Source organism: Chlorocebus sabaeus, chromosome 29, assembly GCF_047675955.1.
Source record: "Chlorocebus sabaeus isolate Y175 chromosome 29, mChlSab1.0.hap1, whole genome shotgun sequence".
NCBI lineage: Eukaryota > Metazoa > Chordata > Mammalia > Primates > Cercopithecidae > Chlorocebus > Chlorocebus sabaeus.
In genome coordinates, this window is record NC_132932.1 from 20,814,019 (window position 1) to 20,837,082 (window position 23,064).

General features: G+C 38.8%; 1 protein-coding gene across 14 annotated transcripts in view; it reads right to left on the minus strand.

The window, feature by feature from the left end:
* The window catches only part of AKAP13 (A-kinase anchoring protein 13), a 353,478-nt gene that overhangs the window by 176,966 nt on the left and 153,448 nt on the right, over positions 1 to 23,064 (minus strand). For 12 of the 14 annotated variants that reach the window (XM_073013063.1, XM_073013062.1, XM_073013060.1 and 9 more), the window contains one exon: positions 19,661 to 19,844. In XM_073013063.1, the coding sequence (XP_072869164.1) occupies positions 19,661 to 19,844 (184 nt within the window). Of the gene's footprint in view, positions 1 to 8,560; positions 9,019 to 19,473; positions 19,619 to 19,660; positions 19,845 to 23,064 lie in introns of those variants that run through there. The other 2 variants (XM_073013064.1, XM_037987760.2) reach the window with 2 other exon arrangements.

The window sequence follows — 23,064 nt, forward strand, 5'->3', positions numbered from 1 at the left end:
GTGAGAACTTGAGCTAGATATTTAACCCCTTTGAGCATGCATCTTGACCTATAAAAACTGTAACAGTCCTTTTAAAAGGTTGCTGTGAAAAAGCAAAGAAAGTTGTTGTGGAAATTAATGAGGACTACATAAATTATTTAACAATGCCTGGCATACAGTAGGCAGTCAATAAATATTAGCACCCTCTTACTCAGCACATTGTTAACAAGTAATGGATTTGAATCCAGGTTGGGCTGCTCCCAAAGCCTGTGCTCTCCCCCTTATATAATGCTGCACTGCTGTAAGAGGAAAGGGCTGGTCTTTATAGGAACACTTCATGTGGTACCCACAGCAGGAAGTATTCACTGTAATCTGAAGGCAACAAGGAGCAAAGAGGCCTTTAAGAGAAATTTTTTTTTATGAGTCAAAGGAATGTTCTCTCCAAGTAGAACATTTTTCAACACACATTCTCTGATAAAAAGTTCCAAAGTCCACCATCTGCTACATTGATCAACAGAATGGTGTGTGCGTTGAAGAGACTGACAAAATGTTGGATAAACTGCCTAGACCAAATTCTCATTCTCTGTGTTAAAAAAAAAAAAACACACACACACACATTCTACTCAAATGAAGGACAAATATTGATTCTGACAGGCTGGAAAATGGCATGCCCACATTGCTCACCATATTGTTCACAAAATTGACACCAACCTACCTTTTCCTACGAGGAAAAAAATACCAATTCACTACAAATTTATCTAATTATGTTCAACTGAGACTTCCCTAGAGGCTAAATCACAGTGTGGTATGGGAAAAGTACGGGTGCTGAAGTCTGAGTAGAATCCCATTTATACCACAGTCTGATCTAAGACAAATTATTTCGCTTCTATGAGCCAGAGTTTTTTCATCTGTTTAAAGAAAAGTGGGGACCAGGCGCAGTGGCTCACACCTGTAATCCCACCACTTTGGGAGGCCAAAGCAGGTGGATCACCTGAGATCAGGGGTTCGAGACCAGCCCAGCCAATATGGTGAACACCTGTCTCTACTAAAAATACAAAAAACACACACACAAAAAAAAACCTGTTGGGTGTGGTGCTGCACGCCTGTAACCCCAGCTACTCAGGAGGCAGAGGCAGGAGAATCGCTTGAACCCAGGAGGCAGAGGTTGCAGTGAGCCGAGATCGCACCACTGTACTCCGGCCTGGGCAACAAGAGCAAAACTCAGCCTCAAAAAAAAAAAACAAGAAAAGAAAAGGAAAGTGGGAATAACAGCAGTTTTCTTACAGAGGCTCAAGGAGTAAGATATTAAGATATAAGGACAGAGATATATATTCTTTTTTTTTATTTTTTGAGGCGGAGTCTCTGTCACCCAAGATGGAGTGCAGTGGCACAATCTTGGCTCATTGCAACCACCACCTTCCAGGTACAAGCGATTCTCCTGCCTCACCCTCCCAAGTAGCTGGGATTGCAGGTGCCTGCCACCACCCCCGACTAATTTTTGTATTTTTAGTAGAGACGGGGTTTTGCCATGTTGGCCAGACTAGTCTCAAACTCCTGACCTCAGGTGATCCGCCCGCCTCGGCCTCCCAAACTGCTGGGATTACAGGCATGAGCCACCGCGCCCAGCCAAGGTACATTCTTAATATGCATACTACTAGTAAGTACTCATTAAATACTGGTTTATATTTCCACAACATAACCACTTCCTTTTATTGTTAATATTTATCAACTGCTTAACAATGTATCAGATATTGAACTGTGCATTTGGTACACATCATCTCATTTACTCTCGTAATCATTCTGTGAAGGAGAATATTATTACCGTAATTTGCAGGTCAGGAAACTAAAGTTGTGAGAAATGTAGTAACTAAGTAATGGAGTCAGCCAGCATTTGGGTCAACAATCTAAACCACCACACATACCTACCTCTGCTGCCTACTTTGTAGCAGAGAATGCAGACAGTCGAAACAAAAAATATATATAAATTTTAAAAATACACATTTTGAGAGACTAGTATGCAAGTTCTAGATCATTGTGCACTATGAATATGGGTACAGCAGTTAGTAGTCCATGGTGTCTATGGTCATTTTTCTCTTGTTTTTTATCCTGAGGGGCTACTTCACTCCCTTTCTCAATGAGTCCGTAACTTCTGGAATACTACGTTACTCCAATAGCCAAAGTTGTATTTTTTTAGTTCTACCTTACTGTACTGCTTTCAAGATCTTGAAAAAGTGATTTTCAGCGTACTGCCACTACATTAGTTACACATGCATCAATATCTAACATACCAACACTCACAAGATTAGTAAAAATTAAAGTTAAATCAATTTTCTACTAGACAGACATGTATATATTTATTGATATGATCAAGGTATTTAGTTGATTCCTCCTACTGAATCAGATTTAAGCCACCAACCTGATTCAACGAATAACTCTAAGGAATCAATTTTCAGACGCAATGTTAAACTCAATCTCACTGAAGTAACCTTTTAACCTTAGCTGCACTTTGAAAGCCTGGAGAGCTTTTAAAAATCCTTATGTCCAGAGGCTGGGCATGGTGGCTCACGCCTGTAATCCCAGCACTTTGGCAGGCCAAGGTGGGTGGATCACCTGAGGTCAGGAGTTCGAGACCACTCTGGCCAATGTGGTGAAACCCTGTCTCTACTAAAAATACAAAAATTAGCTGGGCGTGGTGGTAGGCGCCTGTAATCCCAGCTACTTGGGGGGCTGAGGCAGGAGAATCACTTGAACCCAGGAGGCGGAGGTTGCAGTGAGCCAAGATCACGCCACTGCACTCCAGCCTGGGCAATGAGTGAAAACTCCGTCTTAAAAAAAAAATAAAATCCTTATGTCCAGATGGCATATCACATCTATCAAATCAAAATCCCTAGAGGTGGTCCTCAGGCATGAGTGTTTTTTAAAGCTCCCGCAGAGACTTTAATGTGCAGCCAAGGTTGTAAAACACTGCATTAAAGCAATCTATGGTGGCAGTTATCTAAAAAAGAAAAGCAGAGCTAATACTGGCCACATTGCAATGAATATGGGAGTTGCAAACATCATTTCCTTTGACCTAATTATACAATTCCTTGAAATTTAGCCTAAGGAAATAATTTAACAGCAGCAAAAAATCAGTAGGTAAAAGATAAGGCTCACTCCAGTACTCATTAGTTTTAATTTTTTAAAAAATCAGAAATTAATATTCAATATTAGTTCAATAATTTAAATACTCATAATAAACAAAAGAGGGCCTCAAGAATACTTATAAAGACCATAGAAATAGAAAATATGACAAAGTGAAACTATCAGACTACAAAACGGAGGATGAGCTGCAACTGTTATTAAAAATTCTATAATGTAGGAGGTAACATCTGATAATGAAATAAACCTTTCTTATGGAGGTGGCCTCTTACGTGGCCTCATGAATATTATTATGTACAACTTAATTATTAAAAATAAATAAATAGGCTGGTGCAGTGACTCACACCTGTGTTCCCAGCACTTTAGGAGGCTGAGGTGGGAAGACTGCTTGAGGCCAAGAGTTCGAGACCAGCCTGGGCAAAACAGAAAGACCACCTCCACTCTCTCCAAAAAAAAAATTAGCCAGGCCTGGTGATGCACACCTGTAGTCCTAGCTACTTAGGAGGCTGAGGTGAATAGTCAAGGCTGCAGTGAGCTATGGTCTCACCACAGCACTCTATACTAGGTGACAGGCAAGCAAGAGGGAGAATTAATTGATTATTTTATTTTTACTGGTTTTTTTTTTTTTTTTTTTTTTTTTTTTGAGACGGAGACAGCAGGTATTACAGGAGCTCCTTGAAACGAACACAGGAGAAATAAACCATGACGCAGACATCTGAGCTTAGGCTCCAATGCAGTTATATTTAGTTCACACTAGACCAACACCAACATCAAATAGATCCTCACCTAAGAAACAATCCCAGATAATCTTTATTCACTCAGTAATATACTTTCTCTTTTCCAACCTTCTCACTCCCCAGATGACTCAGAGTATCTAAGTGATTTTAAGTTGTAAGTGGCATTAGATTCTCACAGGAGCGTGAACCCTATCCAGAACTGCATATGCGAGGGATCTAGGCTGTGCGCTCCTTATGTGAATCTAATGTTTGATGATCTGTCACTGTCTCCTATCACCCCTTGATGGGACTGTTTAGTTGCAGGAAAACAAGCTCAGGGCTCCCACTAATTCTACATTATGGTGAGTTGTATAATTATTCCATTATATATTACAATGTAGTAATAATAGAAATAAAGGGCATTATAAATGTAATGTGCTTGAATCATCCCCTCAACCATCACATCCCCTCCTCCCATAGGTCCATGAAAATATTGTCTTCCACAAAACCAGTCCCTGGTGCCAAAAAAAATAATAATTGGGGACCACTGAAAGAGATTTCTATTTAAATATTACTTAAATTTGTATTTATACACAAACTAGGTTGCTCCATGTCAGAACTTGTGTGTCTTTGTCTACTCCATGACAGTTATTGGCTTACTAGCTACTTAACTGTCTTCCGTTTAACCAGTGCTTCATGCTACTTAGTGAGGCTGAGAAACACAGGCCCCTGAGAATTATTTTGAAAGTGAGAACATTACCCCTGTTGACCAAGATCAACAACAGTGGTAATGAGAACAGGAAAAAAGAGAACTGCTTACAAAATAAGCTGAAACTTGGAAAGAATAATATAACTGAATAAAATAATTTCAAACCGATGACAGAAAAGAAAGTCAAATTTCCAAGAAATGAGGGGGAGGGGACGGCAAAGGGAGGGAAGAGGAGGAGCGAGGGGAAAGGGAAGGGAGGAGTACACACTCATCTTTAAAAGGTCAAAAAGTTTCTTTAGCTTTCTCGTGGGGCAAAAACACAAAACAAAATCAAACAGAAACCCTGTAGGATTACCAATTTTTAAATAACAGAACCAGGAGAGAAAGGAATGCACATCCATTTCTTTCAGTTTTATTCCTGAAGATCATGAGAAACTTAAATATGATAGAAAGATTAAGAACTAAGTATGAACCCAAAACTCCAGTGTAATGGTGAACGTTAAAAATCAGCTGATTAACAAGCTTCCAACTTAGTGGACAAGCGATGTGTTCTATACTTACAGAAACTGGTAACTGTAATCACAGTGAAGTCATCACTCTGCAAACTAGCTTTTTCGGTTCAGAAGAAAAGATAAATTTTTGCTCATTTGTCTGGGCAGGACCCCCATCTTCAGGCATGAAGTTCACTTAACTATGTATGAGGTTATCATCACTAAAATTCAAGAAAAGAACCCATACTCAACAAGTCCAATAAGCTTCTAATGACCTTGAGTATTTTTATATAGCCCACTGACCTGATTCGGCACTTTTCGTAAGTTATAATTAAAGTTGATTATCCTACTTAAAAACAGTTACATTAATAAAATAGGTCCTCATAAAAAGATAATGTCTTTTGGACAAACTACATGTGACTTTTCTCATGTTTCTCCTGTAATTTGTTGCTTTTGCAGAAACATGTAACATTGATTTACTCACCCTAATAATAGCACTGCACAATAAACAGGTAAGGTGGGTCAGAGAACTTCTCAAATTACTTATGAAAAATTAGATTTTTTTAAATTTTCCACTTCATCACTGAAGCAAAGATTCTAAAAATGAACTACTGGAAAAATGAAATTTAATGTGCACAGGTTCTAGGGAGAAAAGTTACTGGCAGAAGAGAGAAGCATAGCATAGATAGGAATATGGCATGTGGTATAAGCTATAGACTCATTGGATAAGATTTCATTTTCTCCCAAAGGTAAACTTCATATAGGCCTGAGCAAAGCTGAAAACCAATTTAACAATAGCAAGAATATTTTAAAAGTTCAGTCTCACCCAGTCTTTATTATTGTTGTTATTGCTATTAAAATCAAAAGCATCCAAATATCAGCTGAAATGGTCATGTCACAAAGAGGTTTGTCAGGCCGGACACGGTGGCTCACGACTGTAATCCCACAACTTTGGGAGGCCGAGGCAGGCGGATCACGAGGTCAGGAGATCGAGACCATCCTGGCTAACACGGTGAAACCCCGTCTCTACTAAAAATACAAAAAATTAGCCGGGCGTGGTGGCAGGTGCCTGTAGTCCCAGCTACTCAGGAGGCTGAGGCAGGAAAATGGCGTGAATCCAGGAGGCAGAGCTTGCAGTGAGCCGAGATCATGCTACTGCACTCTAGCCTGGGCGACAGAGTGAGACTCTCTGTCTCAAAAAAAAAAAATCACAAAAAGAGGTTCTGTCACCCGGGCATGGTGGCTCACACCTATAGTCCAGCTAATCCAGCATTTTAAGAGGCCGAGGCAGGTGAACCACTTGAGTCCAGGAGTTAGACCAGCCTGGGCAACGTACAAGACCTCATCTCTACCAAAAATTTTCAAAAGTTAGCCGGGCATGGTGGTGTGTGCCTGTAGTCTCAGCTACTGGGGAAGCTGAGGTAGGATGTCGAGGATACAGTGAGCCATGACTGGGCCACTGCACTCCAGCCTGGGCAACAGAATGAGACCTTATCTCAAAACAAACAAACAAACAAAAAAACACACAAAAACCCACACCCAACAAAAACAACAACAAAACAGGTTCTGTAATGTGTTGACAAGATTTCCCTGAATCAAATGTGAAATATCAGGAACAAATCACAGTACATAACAAATATAATACGATTGTAAAGCCGTATTTAGTTTTTCAGAGCATTTTCATCATAAATATCATATTTAATCTTCAAGTAACAAGGCCAAGATTCTGCAGATAAATAGTGTTTAGGCAAGTCAACCAAGGCTTCACAGAACTAAGGGCTGAAATGAGGGTTAAAAAATAAATTTTAAAATTCATTCCAAGCAATCTATTCATTCTAAAGCAATTTAGTGTAGTAATTTATGTGAATTAATGAGCAGAAAGAAAAGATAAAAGCAAAATATTTCTTTAGATCACATTTTAAAATGGCACTAAGAGGTATTCTACTGAACACTCATATCTTAAAACCATTTCAAATGCACATATTCTCTAAAAGGAAGTGTATATACAAAAATCCCAGAAGACATTTACAGCAAAAGTGTGTAGAGAATTTTTATTTACTCTGCATGGAGTCTAAAACGCAAATCCAAATCTTCATTTAAGGAAAATAAAACAGGTGCTTATGGTAGAAAATGTCTTTGACTGGAAATGGTGACTTCTTCAGAAGAGCTTTCTGAGGAGGTGACCTAATAACTGGCCTGAATGGTATGAAAGAGCTAGCATGCAGAGTTAGGGAACAAGAACATCAGGCAATGTGTACCACAAGCGCAAAGATCCTGAGGTGGCAATGAGCTGGCCAGGGAGGTTAGAGTCACTGTAGCTGTGCAGAGAGAGCAATGCGAATGAGGAAAGTGTTATGAAATGAGGTCTCAAGAGTCGTATCGGGTTCAGATTTCACAGAGCTTTGTGAGTCCTGGTAGGAGCTAGGATTTTATTCTTGGAGGGGTGAGAAAACATTGAAGGGAGGAAGGCAAAAAAGAAAAAACAAAAGAAGGATGCTAACAATATTTACTACAGTCATGTGCTACTTAGCCATGTTTCAGTCTATGACAGACTATACATGGAATGATGGTCCCATAAGATTATAATGGAGCTGGAAAATCCCTATCACCCAATGATGTTACGGTTGTCATAATGTTGTAATGCACTATATATTTGCAGTGATACTGGTGAAAGCAAACCTAGTGTGCTGTCAGTCATATAAGAGTACAGAACATAAAATTATGTACAGTACATATTTGATAACAATAATAAAACAATTATGTTGTTGGTTTACTATCTACTTTTAATCCTCACAAAAACTCTGAGGCAGGTATCAGTGTATTTCTATTCTGCATGTGTGGAAACTGACACTTAATGGATAATTTCCCCAAGAATTCATTCACAGCTGTAAGTGAAATGGCCACAATTTGCACCCAGACCTAATTCTAAAACTTATGTGCCATCTTCCACTATCCACAAAGAAATTTACCTCTAAAAAAGTTTCAAACCACATTCAAATTATACTAACTGGATATCTGATGTAATATTTATCAGAAACTAATAAAATATATTAGGGTTTTTGTTATAAATTTTATAAAATCCATAGCAAGTTTTTCAACTGCAAAATAACACAAATTAGAGGTCACTTCTCAGAGATAAGGTTACAGTATTCAAACGGAGTATCCACAGTTTATGTACATTATACAACAAAATTCAATAAGCCCAGGATGAGTTTCAACTAATTTTCTAGCATTCTATCTGCCATGCAATTATCGACAACCAATCAGCCTCTGCCTTCTTACCTTGCCTAGCATGCTGCAACTCAAGAAAACATTGGGGTTTTATGCTAACAGACATATAAAAACCCAGTCAAATTAACTTAACTGCAAAAAAAAAAAAAAAAAAAAAACACTTTTGGATCCTAAAAACACTAGTTCTTCAGGAAAGTTCAATGATGCTTCAGGTTGAGTTATAGCAAAAAGCCAGAGAAAATGTCAGAATAAACAATGAAGATTCACAAAGCATCGGTCTGGAAGCTGATACTCACACATGGCTGCCCAAGCACCACGAATATCGCAAGCCCATCCTCTTTTAGTTTTGGCTTCATACTACAGCTTTAAAAGTAGAGGAAAGCAGCCTGGTCACCCCTCCTAAAGGCGTGTTTCGCTCCAAGTTTACTTCTGACAAGGAACTGCAGCACTTAGTTCCTTCTCTGAGGGCTATTGCATTATCTTCTCAAAACCACATCACCATAATAGTGCCAAACCTTAACGAGTTCTACAAAACCAACCACAACTCTACTCAAATGGAGCTGGAGAGGCTAAATGCCAGAAAGAGGTAGGGGTTCAGGGATAGCTAATCCACCTCAAAATGATGTATCTTAGTTATCTGAAGGGAACTCACTGCTAGGCTAGTTATAGTCAGATATGCATTCATGCATACCCAGGGCCACAAGATATTTTAGCACTGAAACTTAGTTTTCCTCTCTTCCTTCCTTTTTTTGCCAGGGGGCAGGGAACATAGAACTGCCACTTTCGCCTTAATAATTAGCATAAGGAGAGTGCAAAGAAAAAGAAGGCACATCCTTTGAGCAAATACTGTCTATGAATACTTCGTTCTAAATTTTGTGCTTTTAAACAAAAAAAGTTTTATAAGGTAATGGTTAGAGCATAAGCTGGAAAGTCAGACAGAGTTGGTTTGATTCCTTACTCTGACCTTACCATCTTTGTGATCTTGGAATACTTAAATTTCTCTGCACTTCAATTTCCTCATCTGTAAAGTGAAAATATTAAATTTGTCATGAGGATAAAATGAACATGAATGCAAAGTGTTAGCTGTCTGGCCACCCAAAATGATCGATATATTGTGACCGTGTGGTATACTAGAGGGCTGGTATAATTCTAATGAACCAAAAAAGAAGGCAACTTCCGAGTATTCGACTTTAAAAAAAAAAAAAAGGTAAGGAAATCTTGCTTGTGGGGTAACTGTCAGGCAACTACCCCTACATCACCTACCACCATTTATCCTCCAAAAATCTATGAGGAAAATGGCGCTCGGTTTCCCCACTAGGTCAAGAGATAGTTACAATTGTGGGGTGAGGCTGACTAGAAAACAGTAAGTCGGAAACTGGTAATTTTTAGTCACACCTGTAATTTAAAGTCACACCTGTAATTTTAAACTGGTGGTTAAAAAGAGATGTCATATTCATACGAACCTGAAATATTTCCAATGAATTGTCCTTCCTAGCTCTCCAAATAAAGAGATATCTAAACTCCTAAGAACGTTATAAACACGTTCTTTAATCCTAACAGATCTATGAGGTACATATTTTTCTCTATTTTGTGCAACTGAGGCCTATAGAGATGTTAAACAATAGGGACACACCCAAGTTCAGCTTTGCCATTTTTAAGGCCAAAGAGATGGATACCTACTGAACAAGGATTAAGTGATTACAGGGTTACCACCATTATCAGTGAGGCAGCACCATCAATACAAGAAATACTAGTAAAATAAGGAGTACTATGTAAGCATTCTCTACATAATTTAAAGCAGTAGTCCCCAGCCTTTTTGGAACCAAGGACCAGTTTCATGAAAGGCAATTTTTCCACAGATGGGGGTGCGGGGAGGATGGAATGGTTTTGGGATGAAACTGTTCCACCTCAGATCATCAGGCATTAGATTCTCGTTATGAGCATGCAACCTAGATCCCTCACACATGCAGTTCACGATAGGGTTCCCGTTCCTTTGAGAATCTAATGCCACCACCGACTGGACAGGAAGTGAGCTCAGGTGGTAATGCTCGATCGCCCACCTGCCACTCACCTCTTGTTGTGCAACCTGGGTCCTAACAGTCCATGGACCAGTACCAGTCTGCAGCCCAGGTGTTGGGGGCCCCTGATTTAAAGTATAAATCTCCTTATGTGCTTTTTATGCAGAAATTCTATTGGCCAGTGAAAGTGTACAATATGTACTATAAGAATAAAATGCTACAATAATCAGTGACTGTAAAAACTGTTAATGTCATATGCAAAAACAACTAAAGAGTTTTCAAATGGATAGTTTGACAGTTAAAATGAATATTAAGAGACAGTGTACCAGCTAGATAACCTTAGGAAGAACATTTTATCTTTATTAAGCCAACAAATGTTTATCGAAATTTAAATGGTATAAGAATTACAGATGTTAGGCCAGGCACAGTGGCTCACACCTGTAATCCCAGCACTTTGGGAGGCCAAGACAGGCGAATCACCTGAGGTCAGGAGTTCAAGACCAGCCTGGCTAATATGGTGAAACTCCGTTTCTACTAAAAATACAAAAAATAGTCTGGGCATGGTGGCAAGTGCCTGTAATCCCAGCTACTCGGGAGACTGAGGCAGGAGAAGAATCACTTGATTGCAGATATTCCATTTAGGCCATGGTCTTTCGAGGGTAAGTTCAATTTGAAAATCATTCACGTAAAAATAAAATTAAGAGCAAAATGTCAACATTGCCATCTCCAAATTTTATAAGAAAAAATGGCCAAAATAATGTATAAAAACTATGATAACTCCATCCTGGCTAACACGGTGAAAAAACACACAAAAAAATTAGCTGGGCATGGTGGCACACGCCTGTAGCTCCAGCTACTCAGGAGGCTGAGGCAGGAGAATCACTTGAACCTGGGAGGCGGAGGTTGCAGTGAGCTGAGATTGCACCACTGCACTTCAACCTGGGCGACAGAACGAGACTCTGTCAAAAAAAAAAAAAAAAAAAAAAGCCAAAAAACTATGATAAATCATCCTCAATCCAGATATAAATGTATTTTTTAAAAGTGTTAGGAAAAATATTAGGTACCCCAAATACATTTTGTTTTCATTAATGAAACAAAATAGGCTTTAGTAAGAATACTTAAGAATACTGCTCCTTATTTATGTCTATGGACACTAAAGATTCAAACAAAACCTTGTCAAAATGATTATTACACAATAACCAACTTCAGCAGCTAAAAGATTTTTGTGATTTATTAAATCCAGAATCCTAACACAAAATTCCTTCTAGAACATTTTACTGAAAAATTTCCCTGAATTACAACTGTCTGTAGTTCTACTAGATAGATACATTACTGATGTGCTAGGAGAAGTTGCATATGCTGTTTAATGAATCAAGAACAATCTAGAAGCTGGTAATGCTGAGAAACTGTTCTCCTACTATAAGGTTAAACTTTCAAAACAGAACAGGTAAATATTAATAAACGTATAGGATTGGTTGTATTTTTTACTACCTCATATTTATTCTTGTATCACGTAAGTTCATTCTTTGCTGGTGATATTCTGCTTCAGCCAAATATTGATTTTAGCGAAACTGTTTGTTCAACACACCTAGTTTTTTTCTTGTTTCTCTAATCACTTCCCTTGTTTCCCCAATCACTTCTATTTCTGCCAATAATAAACGCAGGTAAAATGCTGAAGTCATGCTTTCTATTGGTATGCCTTTAAGAAAACTTTAGAATTGAGCAAGTAAAAATCATATGTAGTTTTTAAAGAGTAGAAGGTGCCATCAACTGATCCTTCATTTTCTTTTTTTTTTTTTTTTTTTTTTTTTTTAAATTTTGAGACGGAGTCTCGCTCTGTCGCCCAGGCTGGAGTGCAGTGGCGCAATCTCAGCTCACTGCAAGCTCCGCCTCCCAGGTTCACGCCATTCTCCTACCTCAGCCTCCCCAGTAGCTGGGACTACAGGTGCCCGCCACTGCGCCCGGCTAATTTTTTTTTCTATTTTTTAGTAGAGACGGGGTTTCACCATGGTCTCGATCTCCTGACCTTGTGATCCACCCGCCTCGGCCTCCCAAAGTGCTGTGATTACAGGCGTGAGCCACCGCGCCCGGCCAGATCCTTCATTTTCTCACACATGATTATCAAGCCCTATATTCCAGGTCTGTATTTTCTTCCACGTAGGCCTGGAGTGAAGTCAGAAACAAATCACATGCTGTTGCCATAGATAATTTGTTACCACAGATTAAGTAGTGTTATTTCACAACTCTGACCACTCTGAAGTCTAAATGTTATATGGTGACCAAGAACAAACACATACCTTGCTCAGTATATATGTGTCATTCTGCAGGGAGAGAAAAGAAGTGTATGGAAACACAAGATACTTGGAATGGCTTTGTGATTCCAACCAACTTTCAATTCCTATTCATCTTCTCAGAAAGCCCAAGGGAGTGTAAAAGTTCATGGGACTTGGAGTTACAATCTGGTTCAAATTATTCTTCCATCACTTACCAGCTGTGGCTATTATATTTCCTTGTGCAATGGAGATAAAATGCCCACCTTCAAAGGGTTGGGGAGAGGATAAATACATGAGAATTTACACAAAACACCTAGCAACGAATATAATAAATTGCTCTATAAGTACAATATTATCTTCAGGAAGTACATTTCACAATTTTCTAGCATGTTGCCAGATACGCAATCCTGAGATTACTAGTTAAATGGTTTAAAAAATGTAAAATGTCAAAATTCTTGAAGTCGCCCAGCTGAAAACTGAGGGGAAAAAAAATGCACTGAGAACCAGAGTTATTAATCATCATAAACTAATTAGGTTAAAAGCCTGAGAAAGCTACCAAACATGCCTCCTCAAATAATTCTATGAATAAATCCGAATACAACCTAAAGACAGGCTGTGAAAATAGCGACTAACTATATGGGCCTTGGACAAGCTGCTTTAGCCTACCTGAGGTTTGCTGAGAGGTTTTAAATGAAAACGCACGTAAAGCACCAAGGTAGTACTGTGCATAACACAAAGCAGATATTCAATATTCAATAAATGTTAGTGTCTTCCCCCATTCTCTAGTTTCCATTCAGTTCTACAACCTTATCTTTACCAAGACACAAAGACCTAGATCACACAGTGACAAAGGAGGTCAGATACGAAGGGATGGACAGACTGATGAATGGGACTTTGGCCAGATGTCAAGTTATCCCAAATTCTGCCTCTCTGGTTATTATTTTTAAGATAAGTCTGTATATTTGTTTCATCTTTTGCTTTACTATGTAAAAGCAAAGTCTCCAAACTTGTTTTGCACCAGATGGGCTACTGAGGACTCAACTTGTCAAGTACTTGAATCTAAAAGGGCAAAATTACTATGTTGGCAGAACATTGTGAAATATGTATTCTTGAGCAGTTACTCTACCACCTAACCCTACACCTAGGTTTCAAGTGTAAGTGTCTTGTAAGAAGGACTTGAGAACTTACAGGCACAAACCCTTTGAGAGGGGCCAACAGTGCCTACTACAGTAAATCATGACTGAGTAACTAGTGCTTGTCAGGTTGGGTCTGTGTTCATCATTCACATGTGTTCTCTCAATCTGGATAGATCGGTGGACTTCAGGTTCCGTTACTTTGCAATCTTGTGAACCGAGACCTTGGGCAAGTCACTTTACCTCTCTGGCCTCAATTATAAAACAGAGATGGCCAGGTGCAGTGGCTCACGTCTGTAATCCCAGCACTTTGGGAGGCCAAGGTGGGTGAATCACCTGGGGTCAGGAATTCGAGACAAGCCTTGCCAACATGGTGAAACCCCGTCTCTACTAAAAATTCAAAAATAAGCCGGGCGTGGTGGCGTGCGCCTGTAATCCCAGCTACTCGGGAGGCTGAGGCAGGAGAATCGCTTGAACCTGGGAGGCAGAGGCTGCAGTGAGGCGGGATCATGCCACTGCACTCCAGCCTGGGTGACAGCGATAGTCAATCTCAATCTATCAATCAATCAATCAGAGATGACAATACTTACCCTATGTAAAATGGTAGCTTGAATGTAATTAACCATACTTGAAAAGTCATATAATGGGTAATATAAATGTATAGTTATTATAAGAACCTTGTTTTCCTCAAAAAACACATAGACTGGTAACCATAAACAGATGAGGAACCATAAACAGATAAACTGTTTCTAGGGCAGTATATGCATTCAATAAATGAAGATTTGTTTAGCTGATACTAAAAATAAGATGACATTTATGAGGACAAGTATGTTTAAACTGGCTCTTATGGCAATTGAAATATTTCAACACTTTTATGGCACCACTCCAGAGCTGAAATTCTTAAAAGAAATACTATTCTTATAAGGGTGGAAGGATTGTAAATGATTCTTTATCCATCTAGAATTCCTTGCTCCATTAATCAACAGGCATCAACATCACAGCATGTATCAGAGGGCCAAACTGATTTTATTTAAAGTAGTATCTATTATACTAGGGAATAATTTCCAACTTACATCAACTAGGGATATTCAAATGATGCTTAAAATACTACAAGATTCTGGTAACATTTCCCTAAGGTATGAAAAACTGACATAGGCATTAGAAGGAAAAGAAAATTAAAGAAAAGGAAATGGGGGGTAACATTTATGTCAATCACTGAATTATGCTCTCTACATGAATTCTTTTATTTACTTCTCAAAGCAACCCATTGAAGATAGTCCTCTTCTTCTTGTGAGACCAAAAAAAAAAAAAAAAAAAAAAAAAAAAATGCACTGAGGTTTGGAGAGGTTAAGTGATTTACCCAAGACAAATAATGCAGTTTCACAGAAGTAGACCCTGGATTCAAAACCAGCCAGTCTAACCACAATTCTCCAATCTCTCTACTAACTTTAATTCACAGAGAACTATAAGAAATATTACAAAACAAGGTATCTGGTAGACCAATCAACTGGAATTTGAGTTTCATTGATCAATTAACTCTAATTTTACTGATGTCATTATCATTATTAATACATAATTGTAAGAAACGTTCAGAGTATCTTAGAGTTTAACAAAGTATTTGCACAAATCTTTTTTTAGTTTAAATAACCTTGTGATGTAGGCAGAACAGGTATTATCCTTAAGAGAGGGGGAACATGAGACCCTATGGATAGGCGACATTTTCCAAGTCACACTAATTACTAAGTAGGCAGGCTTAGATTTTAATTAAGCTTTTAATCCATAAGCAACTCTACCATACTATACTACCATCTTTCTCCAAGCTGAAATATTTATAGCACCTTTATTTGCTCCACAAAAATAACCAAAATCTGTATGACAAATAAGCCCTAATTTTTCATATTGCATACACTAGAGACTGGGTTATCATCCAGGAAGTAGACAGTATTATCCTTTATTTATGAGATGAAGAAATCAAGGCTTAGTGAGGAAAGGCTGCAAATGGCAGAGTCAAAATGCAAACCTAGGTTTGACTTCCAAGTCTGCACACCTAGTCACTACCTGGAGCCTCCTCTTACTCTCAAGCTCCCTCTTACCCCCAACACGGGTGATCCACATCCCAAGATTTCTACTTTGTGACATGTAAGAGATCAGCCAGATCCAATAACATTTGCCTCTAATATTTTCTTCTTAGATAACTACAATGGCACGCTCATCTGTTATTGTCGCTTCCTAGCATTCATGAAACCAAGAGCCTGCAAACTGGGGTCTTTACCTATTCTCTTCATCACTAACTAGTTAGGTGACGATGGGTGGGGTCCTCAAATCAGAGGAGATGATTGTCTAACTAAAGGAGAAGTAGGCCTACATGTTTTGGGTACTGTTCTGGGGCTAAGATTTCTCAGGCAAGACAGAAAATTAAAGAAAGGGAAATAAGAGATAACATATATGTCAATCACTGAGTTATGCTCCCTACATGAATTCTTTCATTTACTTAAGGCGAAACTTAAATACAATGTATTTAAGATGAATTTTCAGATCACAAATGCATTCACATTCATAATGTAAGATCTAAATATAAGCTAAAGCGAAACAGCAAGTCAACAAAAGCTCTGCCTTCCCTAACACTGAATTAAGTGAAAGTTAACAATCATGGGTTACAAAAAAGGGCAACTGTAAAAAATGTCCTGAGTAGTTATTACTATCTGGTAGGATTTAATATAGAGTTCAAGCGTTTTCTAAAGGGATAGGTCTTAGAAAATCCTCGCATGTCCAAGAATGGCTAATCATAATTTTCACAGAAGTAAGACTTGGTTTATCAAAATAGACTGGCAATCAAAATAGCCTTGAACAAAGAAACACAAAAAGAACTTGGGCCCTAACCAGCACAATACTCTGGCTCCCCACTCCCCACTTAATAATTAAAAAGCAAAAAACAAGGTAAAGCACCAAAGAATTAAAACAACAAATGTACTCTGGAAGGGCTATAAATGGGGTTAAATAAGCTTGACTTTTCAGTAAAGTGTAGAATGTAACTAGTTATTCAATAAATGTAAAATGTACACAGCCATACTTCAATTTCATACTAACTGAAAAGAGGCAATAAAAGAGGCAGGCTTATATGTGGACAATTTCATTTTTAAAAAGCAGGATGGGGAAGAAGATACACAAAGTCAAAAGTTAATAAACTATTAGAAAGACAGCATCATACACTGTGGCAATTCTTAAATTTCTACAAACCCCTTCATGAATCTCACCAAGAAGTGCTTTATTCAGAAAAACATGTGCATAAACGTTTATAATTTCAAGAGATACAGACCCCATGAAGTCTATTGTTGGGCCACTTTTTAAGAATCCCAGGAGTGGAAGGAAAGAGCTCTGGACAGCCTTTTGACTTCTATTTCCGGCCCTGCCACCTTGTTATCCCAATCCAACCACTTTGTCTCTCTGGATCTCAGTTTCATCTGTTAAAGATGATCTTTTCTTTTTAAGGCTGTAGTATTCCGTTATATGAATATACCACATTGTTTGTCCATTTATCTGTGATGGACATCTAGGTTGTTTCCACTTTTGGCTGTGTGTGTGTGTGTGTGTGTGTGTGTGTGTGTGTGTGTGTGTTTGGTAACAGACAAATAACAATTATATAAATTTATTTATGGGGTACAATGTGATGTTTTAATCTACGTATATACTATAGAAAGATAAAATCAAGCTAAGTAACATATCCATCATCTCAGCTACTTATGTTTTTGTGGTAAAAAATATATTCTTTTAGCAATTTTGAAATATATATTATTTTTCTGACACACGTCACAACACGGGTGAACCTTGAGGACATTACGCTACGTGAAAGACAGGCACAGAAAGACACACATTGCATGATCCCACTTATATGAGGTACCCAGAATGGGCAAATTCTTAGAGACAGAAAGGAGAACAGAGGTTATCAGGGGCTGGGGGAAAGGAAGTTCTGTTTGGGTGACGACAAAGTTCTGGAAATAAGAGTGGTGATGGTTACATAACTTTGTGAGTGTTGTGAGTGTACTGAATGCCACTGAATGCTGTACCTAAAATTTACGATTTTAACCATTTTTATGTTATGTATATAGCAAAAGAAAGGGGAAGGAAAGGAGAAAAGAAAACCAATAACAAAATGATGATCATTCTTGATCCTTTAACAACTGAAATTCTACTAGAATCACACTCAGACTGTGTGATTTAGGACAACCACCCCCTTTCCATTTTTTAATTGCTAATTATGACTCAGCACTTTTCCTAAGCTTCAGAACAGTAACATCCCAGAATTCAAGTAAAGAACTAGATCTGCAGCAAGGTGCTCATCCTCTCCTATCAGGGTCCTCTACTTGGAGATATCTCAGGTTGGTTTTCCCTTACCAGTCTCCCTTCAAAAGGAGGTAAGTGGCTTTCCCACATGTAACAGAAGTAGTACTTTAAAGCAAGCAAAAAAAAGTCTAAGAACAAACACACTCTAGTTTCCTTAAAGCTGTGCTGCAATAACAGTCTTGTGACATCCCGTCCAAGGATATAATGAAGCTGTTGTAATCACTTTATTTCCCCATTTGGATGGCAGTCCTTAACCAACTCTGCTTCCCAGCAAAAAATCAAATTTAGAGGAAATGCATTTGAACTTCACAATAGTTATGTGGAGTTAACTGTTTCAACTTCTGAAACAAGGCCTCTCTTCCTGAAGCCATAAGGCTAACAGTAGAATGAACCCAATCATTGGCCAGATGGGGAGTGTGAAGGAGTAGAACGTATCACTCCCTGGAATACTGTCTTAGGAGAGCTCAGGTAACCAAAGCTCACTTGAGATAAGTGCCCCTCCTACTACCACTGTATCTGGAGCACCCATCAGAAAGCTTTCTGCAAAGAACCGTCTAGCATGATGGGGAAAGTTATAAGCTTGGCAAGTGAAGCAAGAAAAAGCTGTTTATATAACCGTAAGTAGCATTACATTCTGAGATCTCTTCTTGGTCCTTCCAGACTATATACACGGCTAAAAATGGTAAAACATAAAGCACAAATTAAATCTGGCATGAGAAAAATATCTGAAAATTTGCTAATACTGACTCAATTTGCACAGGTCCCTCAATTGCTAAAGAACATAGATTCAATGGGGTTTATACTTGTTCAGATAATGTGGTGGAAAAGATAATGATGACAACTACAAAACTAATAAAAAATATACTAAACAACAGAAACTATTCTTGAAACTTCTTTATATAAACATTCCAATAAAAACTTTTGGCTGCTCTAGTGCATTTATTTCTTTATTTATACAAGAAAAAAAAGAGCGCTCTTCAAATGTTTTGATTAACAACCTTCCTCCAGAGAACTCTTTAAAGAGTCAGGACATATAATAATCAAGCCCAAAGACAGACAGGATTTCCTACTGCACATTTCCAGGACAATTCAGTTGCTTTTTATTGCCATTCATATGAAGAAACCACTGTTCTCAAATTTTATTCACAGAAATTACATTCAATCCAAAACTTAACAGTTTACCATATTTTCTGTATGCAATTATTATATGGAAGTACTAGTTTCCAATTAACTCTTTCAAGTCTTAAAGATATACCAGAAAAAAATATATAAGAAATCTGTTTCCTCTTGTACTAAACCAGGATAAACTGTATACATTGGTAATGTTATGCTACCTCCACAGACAAGGCTCATTCTGACTTTCGAGTAAAATAGTAAAATGTAAGAGATACGAATTGAAGAAGGCAGGAAGGTAGAGGAGAGAGAAAATGGTAACATGACTTACGTTTCTCTCTCAGACAATGAAGTGGTTAGCAGGAGCAAGCTTACAAACCCCCAGCAGAAGGCAAGGTACAGAGTTGAGGTTTTAATTTGTGGCAAACACACACTGAGATGCCAAGTGGGTGGTACTGCTATGAATCAGGGGTGGGGCTGGGGATGAGAGGAGGGAAATAAGGAGAAGGAGCACTTACTCCGTTAGAAGCTGGTGCAGCTTGTGATAGCCTCGCTCCAAGGCCAAGCTCACAGGCGTCGCCCCTTCCTGGTTGTGGATGCTGAGAGCTCCGCGGCCACCTGGCTTCTGCAACAGGAACCACGTCAACCTCAGCAGTCCCAGTCGCACAGCAAAATGCATCAATGTCTCTCGCGGGCCAGCATCTGCAAATGGGGGAGAAAAGGAACATAAGTGAGGAAAATATAAAAACAAAAAGCAAACAAAGATAAAGACAAGTTATGTAAGCACCACTGTCTCCAAGCGCCTAAGACTGTAAAGTTAAGCCACAATATACAGTGTGAACAGCTTTATTGTGGCCAGATAGAATCAGCCCTCAACTAAAGGCAAAACAAAGCTACAAAAACTGAGAAAGTATAGGACACAAAATCTTCAACTGAACACAGCCCTGCAAAAGAGAACCAGGCCATTTCTGTATTCTAACTTAGTATACAGTGTTTGTTCAACCAATTTCACAGGCAGGCATATAAAGGTGACCCCCACACACATTCTTTTACTCAAATAATAATAACAGAAGCAAATGCAGCCCCACAACATGAGGTCCAAGGGGGAATAGCTGTTGGGACTTAAATGGGTGTATCATAAATGGTATAATTACTTTTTAAAAGAACACCCAGACAGGAGTTGGCTAGTTAAACACTAAAAACAGGTTCTGCTTGTTCAGTACACATGGGTCTTTTTATTCCTCCACAATAAGGGCAAATCAAATTTCTGGCACTGCCAGCTTTGTTTATTTGTTTAATGAGAGGAAGAAATGCATCTTCTGGCACAATAAGGAAGACTAACTTTAAGACAATCCATTAATAACTGCAGAAAGGAAAATGTTTATTTCACTTGAAATAAAGGCTCCCTCTTAGTAAAGTGAGTCACTCTGAAAGTGATGGAATGAGGAAGGGCTTGTAGTTAGACAAATCTGGGTTCGAATCTGGCATTTACCATCTGTGTGACCAAGCGCGATTCATGTAACATCTCTGAACTTCACTTTCTTCATCCCTAAAGTGAGATACCAACACCTCACTCATAGAGTTGTAACGAATGAGAAGAGGTAGGTGAAATGCTAGTATTAGACTGGCTTTAGTAGATATTCATTAAATCCCAGTTCCCGTTTCCCTGCTCTCTTCACTGTCCTCTTGGGACATCAAATTACATTCAAGGTTCACTAGCAATACTCTCTTCCTCAGCAGTCCTCTGTGCCCGACCTAGGATGACAGGAACTAAGGTCTTTGCAGGGATGCCACATATGGCCCCACAAGGCTGTATTACACTCAACTCCAGGGAGCTGGAAATGGCACCCTGAAGTTGTGCCTGCCTCACCTCAGCTATTATCTCTCATTCTTCATGGCTTCTCACGGGTCTAAACTTCTTCACTGAGCACTCAGACTTCTTGGACCCCAGTGGTTTTCTCCTTACTGTGAAGTCCTTAAATGCTTCTATACATGAGTATCACAAAGGAATCGACAGATTTTTGAAGCTGTGACTTTACACTGAATTATACTGTTTGCAAATGTCATCTGTGTATTAGTCTGGTATCTCTATTTCCAAGTTAAATTTCCTTGGAAGCACAATTTTTCATATTGTATATTTTCCCTACAGAACTGTATATGCACGGACCAATTCAGGATGTATAGGGTGTTTAACCAGAGGCACGTGGCTGGAAAGATTATGCCCCAGAAGCAACAACTACATGTGCAGGTACAAATTTTAATAATCAACACCTCTGAGCAGGTGGCAAGGCCAGACAAAAGTACAAATAGAATCCTCACAAAAGATCAAATAGCACCATCTAACTTGTGTCTTACAGTTGTTCTGACATCCTTATCAAAAACAAAAGAGCTAATGAGGCACTAACTAGGAAATCCGTGATTCTTTAGAGGCTAGTTATTTCCAACCTTGAATCAGTTGTTTCTTTACCATCCTCCCACAACCACTCTTGTGATTTGTTATTTGTTCTGAGTCAGCTCAGCATTTGAGTAGAAATCCCAATACTACGGCCACGCGCCTGCTCAGAAGCTGATGCCCTGACCTCTGCACTACATCCTCTCCCAATTTCTTGAAGTCTTAGCAACTGGTACCACATCTGCTTTTGTGTAGACCCTTTCTGAGGATAACTGATTAGGAGAAAACAATGTAGTGAGGACCTGCTATGCACCATGCACTGGACTAGGCAGTTTATGTCAACTTTTTCCATTCTATCTTCACAGTAACCCTATGAGACCTGGTTATCTTCACTGTGCAAATGAAGGCAGATTCATAGAATTAATAACTTGCCCAGAGTCAGAATCAAGATTTAAAATGGAAAGTTCTTCTGTCTTGAAAAAAAGAAAAAAAAAAACCTTTTCCATTACTCCACCCTGTTTCTTTTTGTTAGGAAATAAAACCACAAAGACAAAATCAAGCAATCATACAAGCAAGCTAAGCTAATGTGGTTTAAAAAGCACCTTTTTATGTTTTCCTCAAACATTTTATTAACTTTTCCAACGTACACATAGTTCAAAGAATTACACAGCAAATAACCAGACACTCACTCAACAACCTAGATCCTACAATTAATGTTTTTCTATATTTGCTTTATTATATATATCCAACCATTCTTCCTTCTATTTCCCCATCCACTCACCTTATTTTTTTTTTTTTTTTTTTTTTTTTTTTTTTTTTTTTTTTTGAGACGGAGTCTCGCTCTGTCGCCCAGGCTGGAGTGCAGTGGCGCAATCTCGGCTCACTGCAAGCTCCGCCTCCCGGGTTCACGCCATTCTCCTACCTCAGCCTCCCGAGTAGCTGGGACTACAGGCGCCCACCACTGCGCCCGGCTAATTTTTTTCTATTTTTTAGTAGAGACGGGGTTTCACCATGGTCTCGATCTCCTGACCTTGTGATCCGCCCGCCTCGGCCTCCCAAAGTGCTGGGATTACAGGCGTGAGCCACCGCGCCCGGCCCACTCACCTTATTTTTATGCATTTCAAAATAAGCTGAAGATATCAGTCCACTTCACCCCAAAATACTTCAGCATGCATATAATTAACCAGCATTCAATATGTAGTTACAATTTTAGGTGATTTATACATATACAATGAAATACAAATGGTACAGTATATCCATTTGATTGTGACAAATGCATATACATGTGAACCCAAACCTGTATCAACATAAAGAAAATTACCAACATCTTAAAAAGTTCTTTTGTGCCACTTTCCAGTTAATCCTCTCCTCCTTATTCCTAGAGTTAACCACTGTTCTGAAATTTTCACCTACGTTAGTTTTGCCTGTCCTACAACTCCATATAGATGAAATCATAGTATACTCTTGTGTAAGGCTTCTTTGATGAGCATGTTTGAGACTCATCTACATTGCTGCACATAGCAGTAGTAC